Here is a 20574-nt window from a genome sequence, read left to right on the forward strand (position 1 = left end):
TCCATGCACAGTACATATATATGTATTATAACTACATGTGCATGTACATATCTATATACCTACGTATACCTATACATACACTTCTCCTGCATGCATCAGTTGGTTTCACATTTGTTATTATCTTTTTAAACTTTTACAGTTGTGTAGCATGAGAACATTATACATAGTTCTCAAGTGGAAAGAAGACAACAGAAACTAACTCTCCTTTTCAGCAACGTGTCTCTGAAAAGCAACAATTATTCATGTGTCAAAAGATGGCTGGCTCATTTGCCAGATATGTAAACAGTTTTTTTTGTTTTTTGATTAATTGATTGACTGACTGACTAATATATGATATTTGACCCCAAAAAGTTAGTAGAGGAACTCTGTAAGAAAATACCCTTAGCAACTGGATACCATAATGTGCTAGTAATATTTATGCTTTCTGGATCCAAGGGATAATTCCTTATACCAAACATTTATATAGCTCTTTAAGGTTTTCAAAACACTTTATAAACATTATGTCATCGCCTATCAGCCCTGGGAGCTAGGTGTTATCCCCTTTTTACAGATGAGATAACTGAAGCAAACAGAGACTAAATGACTTGCCCAGGACCACTAGTAAATTTCTGAGGCTGGACTTGAACATATATCTTTCTGATTCCAAATCCACTTGTCTATCCACTGAGCCACAAAGGTGTTTTACCACTATATTGTGATTGTCTAACTACTGACTCTCAGATTGCAAAAAGAGATGACTATGTCTTTTGCTATGCTTTGTGTTTGAATGGAAGCTAGAATGACATCATTCATGTTAGATATAGTTCAGATCATTCTGGCCATGATTTACAGCAGTCATTCATTGCCAGCAATCATCCATCCACTGATTTTAGTTCTTTTCTGCTCTTCTTTTCTTTCTCCTTTTCTCCCCTCTTCACTGAAAATACCCCTTGTGCAATACTTATTTAAAGTCAGAAGGGAAGAAAAAGAGTTTCAAAATAATTTTTAATGATACCATGAAAATGAAATGTAGAACAAAAACAATTTTCAAAATATTCAAATCTCAACCTAACTTTTCTTTCCATTTTCTACTCTCTCCAGCTAGCGCAGCTATAGTCTCAATATCTATTTCTGTTGACTTTGCTAGAGTTGCAAGTATCTTAGAGACTGGTGTTCTATACTTTCTAATAACTCTAAACTGCCTAGCGGGGTGGTGGGGAAACTTTGACTGAATCTAAACTTCACAGAACAAATCCTTTTATTAAGGGAATTTGTTCTGTAAAACTTGGACTCAGTCAAAAGGTCATACCCAAGGACCTAGAAGGCTACATGTGGCCTTGAGGCCACAGGTTCCCCACCCCTGAAAGAGTCTTAAAAATGGAATTCTCCCACTTTTAGACTGCTGTACCACTGTTAGCTGACTTCTTTTTTATACGTAGGTCCAGCGGTGTTTCTCATTTATTCACTCAGTCAGATCTTTCCTGTATTATGTCATCTGTCTTCATCATTAGGTTGAAGCACTATTAACCTCTCAGATAGACCAAGGAACCCTGGCCTAGTGTAACACTGTGTGTGTAAAGGTATTTAAAGAATAATATATATTAAGGCTATTGGATCTATAAATATTTGATTATATAGTTAATTTAAGGTAAGAGCTCAATATGGGCAGCTAGGTGGCACAGCAGATAGATTGCCAGGCCTGGAGTTAGGAAGACTCATATCCCTGAGTTCAAATTTGGCCTCAGACTCTTATTAGCTGTGTGACCCTGGACAAGTCACTTTAACCCTGTTTGCATCAGTTTCCTCATCTGCAAAATGAGCTAGAGAAGAAAATGGCAAGCTACTCCAGTATCTTTGCCAAGAAAACCCCAAATGGAACCAGGAAGAGTCAAACACACCTGGACAATAACTATATGACAACAATAAGAGCTGACTGGACATTTAAGCCTTAAAAAATAAGTATGGGGGCCTGAATAATTTCTATTTCTATGGAAATCTACAAGATACTTGGCATTTAGCTGCCAAGTATTCCCTTCACTTTGTGTTGTGCAGAGCTGAACTTAAAATATCAGTGTGAATTGTATTTGATGCCATCAAACACTCAATCTTTTCACAAATAATTTCTCCAGACTTCAGAAGTAATTTTTTAAACAAATCATGTTTCTGCAACCCAGGATATAATTTTATTTTATAGCCTGCTTCATTTATTGAAAATAAATTATGTATATGGCTTATGCTACACTTACAGTGCATGGTACTTCATAATTTAAGAAGGCTATGTACACGCCAAAGAGGATTTATGTGTCTGCTTTTGCACAATTCTCATTCTGTCCATGTTTTGGGTAACACTTGAGTGGACACAGTTGATTTTGTACACTTAGGTCCCACACCAGTAATGACTTTTATAATGTACTTTAGCACATATTTGCGTGTTTGGGGCTTAAAAGCCTACAAATGTGATGAATGTGGGTCTATACTGCGTATACTGAATAGTTAAACTTAACAAGCATATTTGGTCATCTGCAGAAACATGAAGTTTCCTCTTGATTTTTGTCTTTTTCCAATAATTCACTGACTAATGTCATATTTAGTTATAGTATCCTATGGAAACCACAGGAGCAAGTGTTAGGTAATTTATTAGTTCTATGGAGAGATGACATCCAGTGAGAATATCTAATTCTCCAAACAATTCTATTACTAAGTACCTACAATATAACTAATCAAAGCATCTGGCTTTAGAGATAGACCAACAAAAAGTATTATTTTGAGCGTCTAACTTTTGGCAATCAATCAGATAATCACTTACTATGCAAAGAACAAAGTGCTAGATACCACTGTAGACACAAAGAATATAACCTTCCGCCTCGAGACATTTATAATCTAGTTGAGGAGACAAGACACAAACATAAAGAGACAACTAAGACCATAGGAAGTACACAAGTGCCAAATAACGGTCCCATCGTAAATATTATGAAATTCATAGGAGAAGAGGGAGCTTTGTGAAATGAGTAGAATGGAATGGTTGGAAAGTGCTTCATAGAAGAAGTGGTATTTGAGTAGAGCCTTACAAATTCAAACAGCTGCTTAATTCCTATACTACTTCATATTGCTAGTGATTCCCTACTCCCTCTTTGAATTTTGCTTATAACCTTGTTTGTAGTTCTTATATATTTTTTTCAGTTATTTTGCATTTGTGTGTGTGTATGTGTGTGTGTAAAATTTTCCTTAGTACACTATAAAAAATCTTTAATGGTAGAGAGATTATATTTCTCATATATTTCATTTCTATATCACCTTCACTACAAATAATAGTCAACGAATGAATAGCCAAGTGTATAGGATGATTTCACACTCATACACTACTAAGTATTTGTAGCTCTAGTTTCTGTATTCTGAAAATACAGCAAGGGGAAGTGATTTCTTTTTTTTTTTTCTTTAAGGAGGGAGTTACAGTTACATGTAAAAATTAGCTGGGCAGTAGGCTGCTCAGTGGACAGAAAACTAGACCTCTTGTCAGGAAGACCTAAGTTCAAATCTGGCCTCAGACACTCACTTGCTGTTTGACTCTGGTCAAGTCACTTAATCTCTGATTGCCTTAACCTATTAGAGAAGGAAATGGCAAACCACTACAATATCTTTGCCTAGAAAGCCCCATAAGAGGTCATAAAGATTCAGAATGAATGACTGAACAAGAACATTCAATTGTCTTTAACCTTTAGGACAAATGGTATCACACTACTAAAGATGACAGACTTCTCTTCTCAAGTGTTTAGCATATTTAGAAAAGATATCTGTCCATTTGACTGATTTAAATGTCTTTGCCTGAGAATAAAAGACATTTTGTATTACTATTTTCCTTTGCAATTAGTTCCACAGAAGATGTAGGCAAAGACTATATTTGAATACATTTAAACAACATTGGACTTACTTTACCATAGAAAGAGAAAACAAAACAACACAGCATTTAATGAAAGGCTGATCTCTGAAAGGCAATGTTAACATTTGTTGAGTGAGAGGAAAATGAGAGGCATTAAAACTATTTATTGGTGATGAGATTAATATCTAATGTGGAAAGATATGGGGAGAGTAATATAATAAATTGTTGAGAAAGGAGTTCAACACTTGGACTCTTCCTTCCGAGATGAGGAAGTCCGGGAGGATTTTCCCCTAATAGAATTGCTGCCTTTGGAAAGCAATAATACCACCAATTATGACTCAAAACCACTGAATGGAAATAAATCCAAAGAAAAAAAGGACTCTGTGTTTAATAGCTTTCTGCTCTTGGCAACATTAGGAAACTGGGTAAGACATGCAGAAAACCAAATATGAAAGGAGAATAACAATAATAATTGCTGGATTTTACATAGTACTTTGATTTTTACAAAGAGTTTTACATGTATCCCATCATTTGATACAAATACCCAGTGATGTAGGTGTTCTTTTTATCACCACTTTAGGAAGAAAACATTGAAGTCAAAGGAAGTTAAATGACTTGCTTAGGGTCCTTCAGCTGGTAAGTAACTGAGACAGGATTCAAACTCTGTTCTTCCTGACTCTAGTTTCAGTACTCTAACAACTACACCACATTAGAATGGACTGCTTGTATCCTGACAATAATGAATATGTTTATTCTAAAAATAAGCCTTAATGGCTAGTAGAAGAAGGTGACGAATCACAGAAAGGAAATTCTTTGGGCCTCTCATGTTGCAGAGGTTGATTCAGATATATTTGTTCTCCTGGCACTCTGACCCCCAAGAAATTCTAATATTAATTGGAAAATAAAGCTGCATTTTGGGCTTTCTGGAAATTAGTCTATGGCAGATCTAAAGGTTACTACTATTTAAAAGGAGTAAATTCTTGAAAGGTTATCTAGTAAAATTTTGAAGGTTATCTAGTGATAATTTTTTTTGTCTTGATCTTTTGGATTTAAATTAACAACAACAACTTCATATAAACTATATATAGCAAGAAACCTGCACTACATTCTTCAGGAAAAAAAAAAACTACATATAAACTATATGTAGCAAGAAACCTACACTGCATTCTTCAGGAAAAAAAAAACCCTAATGAATTAAAACTGGTCTTTTTGTCATAAATGTCACATATTCTATTCAATGTGAAGGACAAAAAATCTTCTTTATAATTTAATGCCAAAATCTTTGTGTTTTAATTATTAGGCCTTTTTTGGTTCGCACATTTCCAGGATGGGGGATTGAGTTTATGCTAATGTACAATGAAATAAATTTCTCATTCTCCATTGATGGCATAAATAGCTATTAATGTCAAAGGTGATGGTCACAATGCTTCAACAGTAAGTGGAGATACTCGTACTCTGACCCATATGCACTTGCTGAATTACTCCACTACCAGACTCCTTGTAATTGTCCAGAAGAAACTAAGTTTTGGACAGGAGGAACAGAATTTTCCTCCTACCTTCCTCCTAGTGCCAAATCATGTATTGATCCCAGGAAGTAATCCTTATAGCTTTACATCATCTACGTATTATTATTAGTCTTTGCATATGCATGATAATTAGATTCAAATTAAACTAAATAAAAATATCTAATGCTTAGGGAAGCCCAAAGAACGTAAGTGTAAAATTAGTGATAATTGTTGAATTTTTTATCATAATGTTGAAAATATACTTTCAAATAAATTCCCTATTAGTGAACATTTAAACAATTTGCATTATTTTCCCATTGTTTGCTTTCCTTTTTATTTTTCCTTTAAATTATTGTTCACACAAACCTAAAAATGTGGGTGCAGTAGAAAACACTTGAAAAAATTTCAAATTAACAAAAATAGAAACTTACTCTTTTCCCAGGAGGTCCAGGGGGGCCAGCTTCACCTGAAGGACCAGGAGGACCCTGCAAAATGTGTAGCATACATATTTAAAAAACATAAACTAATTTAATGTCACAGAATCTTTAAAGTTAATTATCTTTATTGAATTCAACTATACTAGCCCTCCAAAGCATCACTCTGTCCCTTTCCCAGATTTCTAACCCTTTGCCTGCTCTGTCAAAGGATTAATCTCCTATAGATCTGTGCATGACTAGGAGTCATATTGAAGGTTGTCTTCATTGGTAAAATAACACAATAGTGCCCATATCAAAATTCTCTTGTCCTCAATGAGTTTTCTTAGGTGTTAATAAGAAAAATATCCCAGTTAAAGTAACTCGTATTCAGATTGTGACTTAACTATCATAGGTTACCCCATTTATAATTTAATTCTAAAACAGCCTGCTCAGTAATTTAACTGAATCTCTAATTTGTGGGATTTTAACCAGAATTACAAAATAAACTGAAGTATCTGAACAAGTATGAGGAAGATATCTGGGGATGGGGAAGGAGGGCTTTCCTGGTAACCCTTAAATCACAACAAATAGTCTACGTAAAGGGAGAATCACAGAACTGAAAAGTGTCAGAGTTGAGACTGCAGACACGGATTCATCATATCATTGATTTAGAGGTGGAAGGGCCCCCAGAGGCCATCTAGTCCAACCTTTACATTTTACAGATGAGGAAACTGAGAACCAGGGATATTAAGTTGGTTCCTATGGTCATTACCTATATGTAGGCAATGTGTCCAAGGTAGGATTTCAGGCCAGACCCTCTGATGTCAGAGTCAATATTCTTTCCACCTTAGCATCTTTCTTATATTTCCCCTTCTCTCCCCTGACACTGTCACTATCTTGGCACAAACCTTTATCACTCATGCCTAGACTACTGAAATAACTTGCTTGGTCTCCCTACTACTTCTCTCTCCATTCCAGTTCATCCCCCACTCAGCTGTCTAAATGTTCTTCCAAAAGTACAAGTCTGATCATGTCATTCCCCTACTCAATAAACTCTAGTGCCTCCCTGTCACCTCCAGAATCAATTATAAAAATCCTCTGTTTGGCATTCAAAGACTTTTATAACCTGCTCCCCACCCCCTACATTTTCAGGTTTCTTATACCTTGCACCCACCTCCACATATTCTGCAATTCACTAATACTGGTCTCACTAATGTTTCTCACACAAGACACTGTCTCTGTACTCTGGATATTTTCACTGGCTGTTTCCCATGCATCAAGTACTCTCCCTCCTCCTTCTCTGCCTCTTGGCTTCCCTGAAGTCCCAGGTAAAGTCCTACCTTCTCCATGAAGCCTTTCTTGTTACCTTTAATGTTAGTGCACGCCCTCTGTTCATCATTTCATTTTACCCTGTAGGTAGCCTGTTTGGACAGTTATTTTTTGTTGTCTCTTCCTTTAGATTATAATTTCTTTGAGAGCAAGGACTATCTTTTGTCTTTCTTTGTATCTTGAGCTTAGTACCAATGCTAACACTTGGAAATCATTTAATAATTGTTTGTTGACTGATTGACATCATATAGTCTAACCTATACCACAGCAGGAATCCCTTCTATGCTATTCTCAAATGCTATGACAGATCCTCATTTAAAAGTGATGGGGAACCTACTCAATTCTAACATAGCCCATTCTACTCTTGGACAGCTCTAGTCATTATAACTTAAAAAAAAATTGACCCCAAATCTTTTCCTCATTTCTCCAAGTACTATATCATAGAGTGAAAAAAAAAATCACACACACATGCACACACAAAACAAGTTAACAAAAATATGTTTCAGATATTTAAAGATACCAGATGTCGGTGTCTTGTAGGAAAAAGAAAAAAAATAAGTCTTAGATAGATATTTGTAAAAATCAATTTCAGACTAAAAGAACAATGGAATCCACATTATTATTTTCCTAAGAAGCTTACCAGCTTCATTTACTTCCAAAAATGCCTTAAGATGATGCAAAGAATATATAAAAGCTTACTTACAGGCTGACCAGCATCTCCATCTTCACCCTTATCACCACCAACACCATCTTGACCCTAAAAGAGCAACAAAGAGGAAAACTAAATTATTTGTAGCAGATTACATTTGGTCTATATTTTTTTTGCCAGAAATGAAAATAGAATAAGCCATTCCACTTAACATAATGCTGAGATTTATTAAGATCATGACAGGTTGGACAACCAAAGACATGGCACTACCCCTGGTCCAGAAGAAGGAGTAGCAGCTCTGCAATCTTCAGTGAAGTTGTTGGGATTTAGTTTGATTGGATATTCAAAGGACACATTATAGACCTGCACATTCCCATTTCAGGGGAAATGACATTGTGGAGAAATGTCCTTTCCCATGGAAAAGAAGAGAATGAAAGAATCAGAAAGAGCCCAATGATTCTGCCACTAACCTTTGCACATACTTCAACAGCAAAACAAGTTCTCATGCTATGCTTTTCTGCTCCACTCATGACCTCTACCTCCTTCCCACCCGTAAGCTGGATTCTGCCCCCTGGGTCTCTTCGTTCTAATAAATAAGGTTTTGCCTTCTTTTTCCTGGATTCATGCTTCCAGGCCACTTCCCTGTTAGAACCATGTCATGCCACTGGATGCCATAATCCCTCAAACATACTTTATAGCTGCCCTTTATGTGTTATAGCCCCCTACTAGAATCTAAGCTCCTGGAGGGACTATCTTGTTTTCTAAAGTAAGTCAGCCCTTAGCATCATATCTGAAATATAGTAAATGATTAATAAATAATCAGCTTATCTGTTTGTTCAACTATTTATCTATCTTCTATCTTCTCTTAACTGTAATGAAGATACATTTAGCCTATTTCCAAAGGGTCATAAGTTATACCAATGTAGGTCTATTTTACTTAAGAAAAAAAAAAGCAACGATAAAGACAAATTCTTCTAAAGGTTCTTTATTTTCTAGGATACTTACAGCAGGCCCTGGCTCACCAGGAGGACCAGGATCACCAGGGAAGCCAACAGGACCCTAGAAAAATTGAAAATGGAAAAAAAATAGTCAGCTAGTGAATTCAAAACAGAACAAAACAGTTGAAAAAATAATGCTTCTCCTTCCCTTAACAACCTCTCTTCCCCTTCACTTTTGTGGAAATGAATATATATTTCTCTGATTAGTGACTCAGAAGCAACAGTTCCATCATAAACAATTCTGAAAACTCTCATGGATACTTGTATATCAGTGCCTTGATTTTAAGGTAGTTGGCTCACTTACTGGATTGCCTTTAGGTCCATCATCACCTGGGGGTCCCTTGATTCCTGGAGGTCCTGCAGCACCAGGAGGACCTGCTTCACCTTTTTCTCCTCGTTCACCTTTTGGACCCTGCATAATATAATAAAAAGAACCATTTAAAGGCTTTATACCAAAATGTGTTAGAGAGAAAATGATGACAATCCAATTTAAACTTTCCCATTTACCTGGAGAAAGTCACTTTCCAATTTTACAGTTATCCTTTGAATTTTTATTTGACTGCTGCAGAACCAAATTTTAGGGAAAGTACACATAGAAGAAATGCTTTGAGTACCTTGTATAATAAACAGGTTGTAGCGTGAATAATACTTTTATTGAAACAATGTTTTCTTCATCTTTAAATAATTAGAAATCAAGATAATCACAATCATGAAATAATTTGGTTTTGCTATATGGAATGGTTGCATTTAATAAGATGGGAATGATAAGAAATCAGTCCAATATCATTGAGTTAAAGAACATTTTTGAATTTGTTGTCCTCTTTAATAACAATAAATGGAATACTTACACCAGGGCCAGATTCTCCAGGGGGGCCAGGATTCCCTGCTTCTCCAGGTTCACCCTATCATTTAAAAAGTACACATATGTATATGAAATATGAAAGTCAAACATCAACTATGACAAAGATTAGTTTAGTTACTTTTCCCCTTTTTGAATTACTACGATTTTATTTTTCCAATTGGAGACCAGGTTAGTAAACTAGACAATTTTAGAAGCAACATTGCTTCTAAGTGCTTAATAAATGGTTGGTCTGTCTTTCTGTCTGGTCTTATAATTTTAAATATAGAAGGTGCCAATCCTGATTTGAGACATTATGGATAGGGTCCAGGTCCAGGGTAAATGAATTTATTAAAATCACATAGCTAGTTATTAATGAAGCATGAACAAGAACCCAAGTCTCCTGACTAGTAGGTCGGTCTTCTTTCCATAACTGATAGCCGCATATCATTCATTCCACTAATCATTGGCAAATAATTTTAATCAATCAATAAACATATATCCAGCACCTACTTTAAAATGTTTGTTGACCTGTCAACTTGTCTTGCTAGGTAATAATGAAAATATAAACGGAATGATTTCTACCCTAAAGAATATTATGATCTGTTGGATGAGGTAACATGTATACATGTAAATTTCTACAATATATGTAAGTATGTAAACACATACATATCTATATATATTAAACACAAGGAATTTGAGGGAGGAATAATCAGCAGATGGAAGAGTCAGAAAAGGTTTCTTGTGGGATATGGCATACGAACTGAACTTTAAGAGGTGGAAACAAAGAAGTAATACATGCCACTTTCAGGGAACATCTCAAACAGAAGCTTGAAAATAAGAGATATTTTGTGTGTGAAAAATAGTAAGGCCATTTTAGGTAGATTGAAGAAAATATAAAGGAGAGTAATGAATATTAAGGTAAGCAATAGATGGATGATTGTTAAATAACTTGCATTTTTTAATTAAGTTTAATTAAAATAAATAATTATTAAGAAAATACTATAGAATTTGATTTTCTAGAATTCTAGTGAAGGGAGTGTTCTTATTGAAAATGGTTAATGATTTCAAAATTAGAAAAGACAATGTAAATAATCTGAGCTGGATGAAAAGTCATATATTATTAATGGAATTTATTCAATTCATGAACATCTACATAATACATTTCAAATCCTTTCTTTGGATTCATTCTTCCCACAGTTATTTATGGATGACTTTTTTTTTTTTCTCTAGCTCAGTGGACTGATAAACATCTTCGGGAACACTCTTGTTATTGTAATGCTCCATTTACAAATCTGTGAAAATATAACAATGTGTTCTCTTTTAGGAAGCATTCAGGTGAAAACTACATCTTTCATTCTTACACAGTGCCTTTATTCCATTTCTAACTTTTGAGAGGAAATTTTTCTGAGCTGCAAAACATGGAAGCTAAAAACTCCTTCAGCTCCTTTGGCTGTCCTGTAGACTGTGAGCTCCTCAAGGGCAGGGGCTATTTTTTTTTTATTTTGTCTTTGTATTCCCAGTGCCTTGCATATCATAGGTGCTTAATAAATATTTGGTGGATTGGATTATTATCTCCAAATGATGTCATCTTTTAAAACAATTCCCCAACCATCCAACCTAGTATTAACATGGTGTTATTTTGTACTTTTTTTTTGTCATTTATTAGATAGTTATTTTTGGAAGACTTTGAAGATATAGCTTTCCCAATTACTTGGTGTGTATGCTGACCAATGATAAAACTTTTAAATTATTCCCAGTAAGGACTAAAAACAGATTGCAAATGTGGCTATTTTTACAATAAGGTATAGGGACAGGTGTGTCTTAGTAACTCAAGACAGTATTAATTTTGTATCATGCCAACCCCTAAGCACAGGGGACACACTAAAACACTCTCTTAGGTTGTTATTAGGGGAGGTAGAATATCTTTAGTGATCACATACTGTCAATTTTTCACTTCTATAATTACAAATACGTAATATACAAGGACTTTGACAAGATGATAGTGTCATATTGGATTGATATTAAAACTGTTTACTTGAAAATTATTGTTTTCTCTTTCAAGATGAAGTGTTAATCTGTTTGGTTACTTTGGATCAATTGGACCTGCACACCCCAGTATTTGCATTATTTGAAAAGTAATAAATCATTCAGAGAGTCAACAGTAATGGAATTATAAGTAAGGCATGTTTTCTAGGATATCTTTTGAGCTGTGTGTTCATGCCTTCTGAATAAATTTTAATGAATTTATTAGCAAAATAATTGAAGCAATTGTAAAGCTGCCTATAACAGTTTCATTATGGAAATAAACATTTTGCATTTATAAATGTTGAAACTTTTCCCCAATATTTCATATAAATATCATGCAATTTCACTCATGCATCACTTTATGCCTGATGTAGTACACCTAGACCTTTGTAAAAGCTTGCAGGCCCCACTTAAACTAGATAAGAGTGGTCCTCAAAAGTAATGCATACAAGGAGGAGCAGGATTCAATAAAATTGTTTGCTATCTTTCTATATCTCTCTGTATATCCTTGTCTACTGGCTGCTTCCATACTGTCTATAAATGTGCCCACATCTCCCTCATCTTCAAAATAATTTCATTTGATCTTCCCATCCCCACCAGCCATTGAACCATCTCTCTTCTCCCTTTAATGGCTAAGCTCCTCGAGAAGACTGTCTATAATTGATACCTCTACTACTTTTTCACTAACTCTCTTTTAAACACTCTCCAGTCTGGTTTCTTAATTGATCTCTTAATTGCTAAATCTAATGACCCTTTCTTGATCCTCATCATTTCTTGTACCTCTCTGCAAATTTTTTATCTTGGTCAATCACCCTCTTTTTTCTTTTTTTTTGGGCTAGGCAATGAGGTTAAGTGACTTGCCCAGGGTCACACAGCTACTAAGTGTTATGTGTCTGAGGTTGGATTTGATCTCAGGTCTTCCTGAATCCAGGGCCGGTGCTCTATCTACTGTGCCACCTACCTGCCCTTGTCAATCATCCTCTTTTTCTTGACACCTTCCTAGGAAATTGTAGGTTTCTGTGACACTACTGTAGCCTCAGTCTTCCTCTCCCTGTTTAACTAATCTTTCTTAGTCTCCGTTTCTGGATTTTTGTCCAAGTCACACCAGATAAAATTGGGGGGAGGGGTCTTATAGGCCCTCATCTCTTCTCCCACAATACTATTTCACATGGCAATCTCACCAGCTCCCATGAATCTGATTTTATCATCTCTATGATTCTAAAATCTACTTATCCACTTTCAACTTCTCTCTCAACTTATAGACTCACATTTCCAAAAATCTATTAAGATATCTCAAACTAGATGCCCCACAGACATCTTACACTCAACATATCCAAAATAGGACTCATTAGCTCCCCACCCCCTTTCTAAACTTCTCTATGACTATCCTCCCAGTCACCCAGGCTCAAAACTTTACTCCTCATTCCCTATATGCAATCTATTGTCAAGGCCTATTGACTTAACTTTGCTAACATTTCTTATGTATGTGCCCTTCTTTGTTCTGACACTGCCTGGTGTAGACAACTCATGCCTAGTGCAATTGTTGTTCTTCCTACCTCAAGACTCTTCTCATTCCAGTCTACCCTCCATTCCACATTATTTTGACAATTGAGTAGCTATCAAAATAATCTTCCCAGTGCCTATGCCATTTTCTTACTCAATAAGTTCCAGTGGTCCCCTAGGAAGAAGTAGACACTCCATCTCCCAACTCTAGGCATTTTCACTGGCTGTTCCCCTTGCCTGGAATCCTTTTCCTCCTCTTCTGTGCCTCTTGGCTTCCATCTAAAATCCCATCTTCCACGAGAAGCTTTTCCAGATCTCTATGTTAGTGCTTCTTTCAACTGATTATCTCCAATTTATCATGTATATATCTTCTTTGTAAGTAGTTGCTTGCATCTTGTCTTCCCCATTAGACTGCAAATTTCTTGAGGGCAGATATTGTTTTTGGCTTTCTTTGTATCACTAGTACTGAGTAGAGTTCCTGGCACATAGTAGGCTCTTTACAAATTCTTATTGACTGACTTACAAACAGGTTGTGTATCACAATCATAGGATTTAAAGCCAGAAGGCACTTCAGAGGCAATTTCTTCCAGGCCCCTCACTTTGCAGATAGGGAAATCTAGTATGCCAGGGAAGTAAAATGACTTGCCCCAAATCACACAGGCAGTGATAGAGTCAACATTTGAAACTAGATCCTCTCTTAATACTGCACCATACTCTCTCTAAATATGACAACAGACTTCATCACATCCAAGTTGTCCTGTTTGTCACACTTTGTACTTGCAGTTTCAAAGACGACTATTTAGAATAGACTTCTAGTTTGGTGTCAAGGTCAGAGTTGAATCAATAGGGCTAGTGTATGTGAGGATGACTAGTAATGAAAGTATTTATCACCAGAAAGGGCACTGAAGAGACACTGTAATTATTTCTTTAAAAAAAATAGTTCCTGACATATTTGGAGATTATTTTAAGAGTATAAATTGACTTAATGAAGCACAGGTAGATCATGAATGTTAATCATGGGACATTTCTAAAGATAAAAATTGCTTAGTCATGTCATTTGCACTTGAAAGGACAAGGTAAACTTTCAATACTTTTGATTATTTCACTGAGGGTAGTTATTCTATGGAACCAAATGGCAAAATTAGAATGTCTTCTTTTTAACTCTTGAAGTAAAAAGAAATGAATTCAGATAACTAATAGTGACCTCCATCTTTTGGTAATGCTCAAAACTAGCAGCTACTCTTTTTTGTTTCCCCTAGACCTATCACGATGTTCTAATTCTACCCCTGTGGAATATGCAGAGCCAGATTTTAAACACTTTCTTGTGACTCTGATCCTCTACACATAAAGATAAGAGCATTTAAGAAGGCCACTATTTGTTTAGGGGATCACTTGCATAAAACTATTTATAGCCTGTGGATTTCTATACATTACTTAAGGTTATTGGTCTTAATCAGTGTTGATTCTGTCTTTATATGTTAACACAATATATTCATCTTTTAAAAAATTATTTTTACTAGATAAAATGCTCATACTCTGAAGAAACATGAATTTGAAGCAAACTCTTACTTAAAAAAAACTAAATTAAATATCACTTCTCTTCCCTCCAAAAGAATAAATTATAAGGTAATCAGCTATGCAACAAAAGATTCACCACTTTCTAAAGTGATTCACTACAAGTTTCTTTTAGACACCAAATTCTCTTAATGTACTCAAAATAGGTTTTCATTTAAAAAATTAGCAAGTTTAATGGGCAGAGCAAATGCCTGTCTTCAAAAACATAATTTCAAACATTTACAGTGACAAGCTAGTTAAATGTGCAATAAAAATCTCCATTTTTCCCCTCAGAAGCATCTCATTGGCATAGAGAGAGCTCCACTGACATTATGAAGTGAAGAAACATATATTTTGTGTCTCTTCACTTTGAAAATGTTTTCCAGAGGCATGGCTCACTAATCCCACGTCAAAATCTTCCCTTGAAGCTTCAGAAGTTCATATTCTTATCTTCAGTACTGTAAAAGGTTTCCTGTCTGTCCAGAAATCATGTCTGCTACCTCAGTAGAACCTCTTCAAAAATCAAGGGGAGATAATTTACTCTTTTGGCCTCCATCCAGAAAAAATCCTTTCCAAACATGAAGAAATTGTCTTCATCTATACTCCTTCAGCTATATGGAGAGAGAAGACTTCTAAAAGAGTATTATGTAGGTTTTTACCCACAGTGCTGATAGGCCTTTCTATAACAAGAATAATGCAAACTTACTTTAGGTATGTAAGGTTTTGAAAAGACCTTTGTCCCAATAACTCAGGGAAGTAGTTAATGCAATTGTAAAAGGACATGTTCAGCTTGATGAGCTTACTCTTTGATATGATGAGGTTATGAGTTTAAGTCTCCATCCCAGGTCAGGAAAGCAACTGCCCATGGAGAAAGTGGTCATGACCACGGGTACCTCATCTAGTGCACATAGACAACTCCTAATTAGATTTCAGGGACAGGGGATGACTTAAGATGGTTGACTGGCTAAGATTCATAAGGATGTATCCTGAGAGAAATTGTTCTTTTGGTCTCTCAATTAAAGAGAGTGAAACCATATAAATAAATGCCAAATGTATATGTGACTTAGACATTAAGGGAGACATCACAAACCAATCAGAGGAGCAGAAAAGACATGACCTTTCAGATCAGTGGATAAGGTCAGAGTTCATAACCAAATAAGGGATAGAACATATCATAGAAGATAAAAGGGGGCATTTTGATTACATACAGTTCAAAGGGTTTTGAAAACAAAACCACCACAGCTAAAAACATAAAGAGAAGCTATTAACTGGGGGGAGGGGAGAATCTGTGAAGCAAGTTTCTCTGAAAGTTGCTTTTTCTCTGAAAAAAGTCTCATTTTTTAGGTGTATATGAAGCTATTTCAAATTTATAAGAATAAGAGCCATTCTGCATTTGATAAGTAATCAAAGGGGATGAATAGGCCATATTAAAAAGAAGACATTTTAGCTTTTAATAGCCATGCCCCCCTAAAATGCTTCAAATAACTAATAATTAAAGAAATGTACATTAAAACAACTCTTAAGGTTCTACCACACATCTATTGGATTGGTACAACTGACCAAAAGAAAAAATGACAAATGTTTGACAAGCTGTGGAAAAATAAGCACATTAACGGTGGAACAATGAATTGATCTAGCCATTCTGTAAAGCAATTTGGAACTATGTCCAAAAAGTAAGGCCTATGTATCACAGAAATGAAAGAAAGAGGTAAATGACCAATATTTACAAAATATTTAGAGTAGGTTTTTTTTTAATAGCAAAAGACTGGAAACTAATAGTGTGTCCATCAAATAGGGAATGATAGAACAAATTATGGTAGCTAAATGTAATGAAATATTACTATGTAATAAAAAACGATGGAACAGACAGTATCAGAGAAACAAGGGCAGACTTCTATAAAATAATGCAGACTGAATAAAGCATAAGCAGAAGAACAATTTATAGGATAACAAGAATATTACAAAAAAGGAAAGACCTGTGAACTCTGATTGACAAAATGACCAACCACAATTCTGGAGGACCAATGAGGAAGCATGCTGCCCACCTCCTGGCAAAGAGTTAGTGGACTTAGTGTATAGAATGATGTATATGAATAATTATATTTAAATGTATGTATATGTATATATGTGTATATATATATACACATGCATATGTATATGTAAACACACATACATACATTTATTTATTTAAACATAGCCAATGCAGAAATTTGCTTAATTATACATATTTGTTACAAGGGTCTTATTTTTCTTTTCTTCTGTTTTAATAAAGGGGAGAAGGTGTGAGGAAGATTAAAAAAATTTAAATGATTAACAAGTGTGTCTAGCATTGTGCTAAAAACTTTATAAATATTATCTTGCTTGATCAATCCTCACAACAACCCTGTGAAGTAGATGCTATGATTATCCCTATCTTACAATTTACGAAACTGAGGCTGGGAAATTAAATGACTTGCTTAGGATCACATAGATAACTTTCTGAAGCCAGATTTAAACTTAGAAGATGGCATAGAGCACAATAGATCAGAGCTGTGTATCTGTGTTCTAATGATTTGATGGAGGTTGTGGTGGGGAGAGTACACATACATGAAATATTTCTTCTTTATCACTAGCTAGGTTATGAGTATATGACTTACATATACTCACCTGCAGCATTCTGATCACAGTTTAGAGATCAGAGACCTGAGAACTGATCTACCCAACCCAAGGTGCTGTAGCAGCTGGGGCAATGATAAATTGCTTCTTTTATAGAAGCACATTGTAGAAGCAGACATGTGCTTGTCCATGTGTCCTGTGATGGGGGAAGTTCATGGACAATGTTCTTAAACCTCAAACTCCTGAACATAAGAGAGGGCATTTTGATCCCTACGTGGCATAATCAGAGGCTAGTCTTCTAGATGGAAAGAGCTATTTCCTGAGCGGTATCAACCTTGAGGGTTGCTTCATGGGTGAACTCAAAGTTAAAAGTTCCAGAAAGTTCAAGAGGTTGGATATTGGACCTTACAGATAGAAGGGGTATTTTCTAGTAGTTTTCCACTTTTTTGTGTTGTGCTCACCCATGTCAATAACTATGAAGCTGGAACACCAAGTACATTTCTGGGGAGGTAAGGATTAAAGGAGGGAAGGCTTACTTAAATTTATAATCCCTAGCACTTTCCCTTTCATCACTAAAGCTATTAAGCCACCTTAAGAAAAAAAAATTATAGAAATACATTATGGAGTATGAGTTTGTGTGGAAGCAATTGGTAGTTGAAGAACAACAGAAATCTTGAGCAAATGTATACAATAAATGCAGAGAATATTAAACTTATATAAGCAAAATCTAACTTGATCAAGAAATATTTGTTTTTGTCATTGAATTATTTACTGGTCTAATAGCTTTTTCAACTGTGCTAAAGGTGATAAAATGCATTGATGCATTCACCAAGGAAACAAAACTGATTTTCAGAATTCTCTAATCAACAGTGAATTATATTATCATTCATGGTTCTTGAAGGGAGATCTTAAGGTTAGAAATTTATATCTACCAAGTTCTCTATCCCATAAATAATGCCAGATGAAAATAGGACAAAAGAAAAGATCCATTTAGTTTTCTGGGGTGAATAAATTTAGGAGTAATAGAACATAGTTGGAGTGTAAGAGATGCACAAATCACGAACTTTGCTTGACAGAAACATTCTCGGTGGATTCAAATTTGGCAGGCTATTGTTAGATAAAGTTTTTTACTAAATGGGAGCACAGTGAAAAGGGAGTTTCCCAAAACCCTAAACATCTGGCATATACTTCATCTTCAACAGTGAGACTGAAGACAAAAACATAAAGGAGCAACTAATTTACTTTTTTTTTAATGAATACAAGAGCATTAGGGAAAAGCTAAAATGATCTAGAAGGGGCACTAAATGCTTGCAGTTTGCTTATGTGGGCAAGAGTACATCTAGAATGATTCTTACAGCCTTAATGTCAGCATTGATGGATACAATCACAAAGGAATTGTGTAAATGGAAGAATAATTGTAGGGAGCTGCTGTCATCTGTCCAAAAAAGTGATGAAATCACTTAGCACAGTGCTTGGCACATAGAGGTATTTAATAAATGTCCATTAATTGATTGATATTGACTGATGAGGACACGTGAATTTGTTTTCGCTATTCTTAATTACAGAAACTTTGGTCAACTGAAAATAACACCCCACACACACCTTAATCTTTTAAAATGTGTAAACTTGGAATAATAAAAGAAGGGAATCCAAATTCTAAATTTAGGCATTCAGTTTCTACTAATGGGTTTTTGGACATTAGCCAAGATAATGCTCTAAGAACTAATCCTTAATGAACAAATAATAAATAAATCACTTTAAAAGTTAGGTATATAAAGTAAATTAACAAAGAAAACTCCAGATTTTATCTGTTTGGTGACTATAATAAATCCGTCCCAAAATACCCCAATGATATAATTAGTCTCTTCATCTAATGACAATGTGTGTGTGTATATATTAAAGAAACAGTTGTGATTATGGAATATGTCCCGGAAAAACTGCTTCCTCAGATAACACTGTTTTCCATAGGCCTGAAGTCAGTTAGAAAATAGAATTTTTACATTTGATAGACATTGGAAACTTCAAAATCTATGAAAATTTTCATTGGAGTTTTATTGTTGTTTAGGCATTTCAGTTGTGTTCAACTCTTTATAACCTCCATTTGGGGTTTTCTTGACCCCAAAACCACTGTAGTGGTTTGCCATTTTATTTTCCAGCTCATTTTACAGATGAGGAAACTGAGGCAAATAGGGTTAAGTAATTTGCCCAGGATCACATACCTAGCATTGGATAGAGCTCCAGGCCTGGAGTCAGGAAGATCTGAGTTCAAATCCAGCCTCAGAAACTTACTAACTGTATGACCCTGGGCAAATCACTTAATCCTGTTTGCCTCAGTTTCTTCATCTGTCAAATGAACTGGAGAAGGAAATGGCAAACCACTCCAGTGTCTCTGCCAATAAAACTCCAAATGGGGTCATGAGGAGTCAAACATGATTGAAATGACAAAAAAATTATTCTCTTATGAAGATAATGATCATTGAATTAGAAAGGATAGTACAAAAATAGCTAACAGAGAATGAATACTCCAGTGTAGGTAAGGTGGCAGATGTTAGGATAACCCAACTTGATCTTCGTGAGTTCAGATTGTCTGGCTCTTTATGAATAGCATCCTTTGATACTGAAAATCTTGTGATTGCTGATCCACTTGTGAGTGATCTTTGAAAGATTGTAGAGGAAGAAGAGATAATGTACTAATGAAAAGGGACAAAGGTCTCAATTTAAAAAAAAATCATTTACAAACTGCAGACTAGTGAATTTGAGTTTGATTACTAGGAAAATTCTACATTATATTATGAAAGGGATCATTAGGAAACATCTGAAAAAGTAAAGGATGAGTGGAGAAAGCCTAATTCCCATTATCAATAGGTTAACTAAACTGGTATGTCAATGGAATATCATAGATATTTTATAGATATATAGATATAGTATTTATAAATATGTGCATGGATATAGTTTAGCTACAAGGTGCAGTGGAGAGCATGCTGGACCTAGAGTCAGGATGACCTGAGTTTAAATTTCACTTCAGACATTTGCTAGCTATGCAACTCTAAGCAAGTCACTTAACCTCTATCTGTCCCAGTTTCCTCATTTATAAAATAGGGATAATTATAGCACTTCTCAGGGTTATTAAGAGGATAACAAGTGTAAAGTGCTCTCTCTCTGTGTATATATATATATATATATATACACACACACACACACACACACAATATATATATACATATATACATACATATACAATATATATATATACTATATATATATAATATATACAATTATATATATATATTATTATTGTTAGTC

The 20574-nt window shown here is 35.1% G+C and overlaps 1 protein-coding gene across 1 annotated transcript in view; it reads right to left on the reverse strand.

The window, feature by feature from the left end:
- Window positions 1–20574, reverse strand: part of COL11A1 (collagen type XI alpha 1 chain) — a 289348-nt gene that overhangs the window by 36473 nt on the left and 232301 nt on the right. The window contains exons 50-54 of the mRNA XM_027868250.1: window positions 9602–9655; window positions 9058–9165; window positions 8761–8814; window positions 7810–7863; window positions 5793–5846 (exon numbers count right to left, since the gene is read on the reverse strand). Coding sequence (XP_027724051.1) covers window positions 5793–5846; window positions 7810–7863; window positions 8761–8814; window positions 9058–9165; window positions 9602–9655 — 324 coding nt within the window. The remainder of the gene's footprint in view (window positions 1–5792; window positions 5847–7809; window positions 7864–8760; window positions 8815–9057; window positions 9166–9601; window positions 9656–20574) is intronic.

The sequence above is a fragment of the Vombatus ursinus genome, unplaced genomic scaffold (genome assembly GCF_900497805.2).
Source record: "Vombatus ursinus unplaced genomic scaffold, bare-nosed wombat genome assembly UNPS02014787.1, whole genome shotgun sequence".
Taxonomy (NCBI): domain Eukaryota; kingdom Metazoa; phylum Chordata; class Mammalia; order Diprotodontia; family Vombatidae; genus Vombatus; species Vombatus ursinus.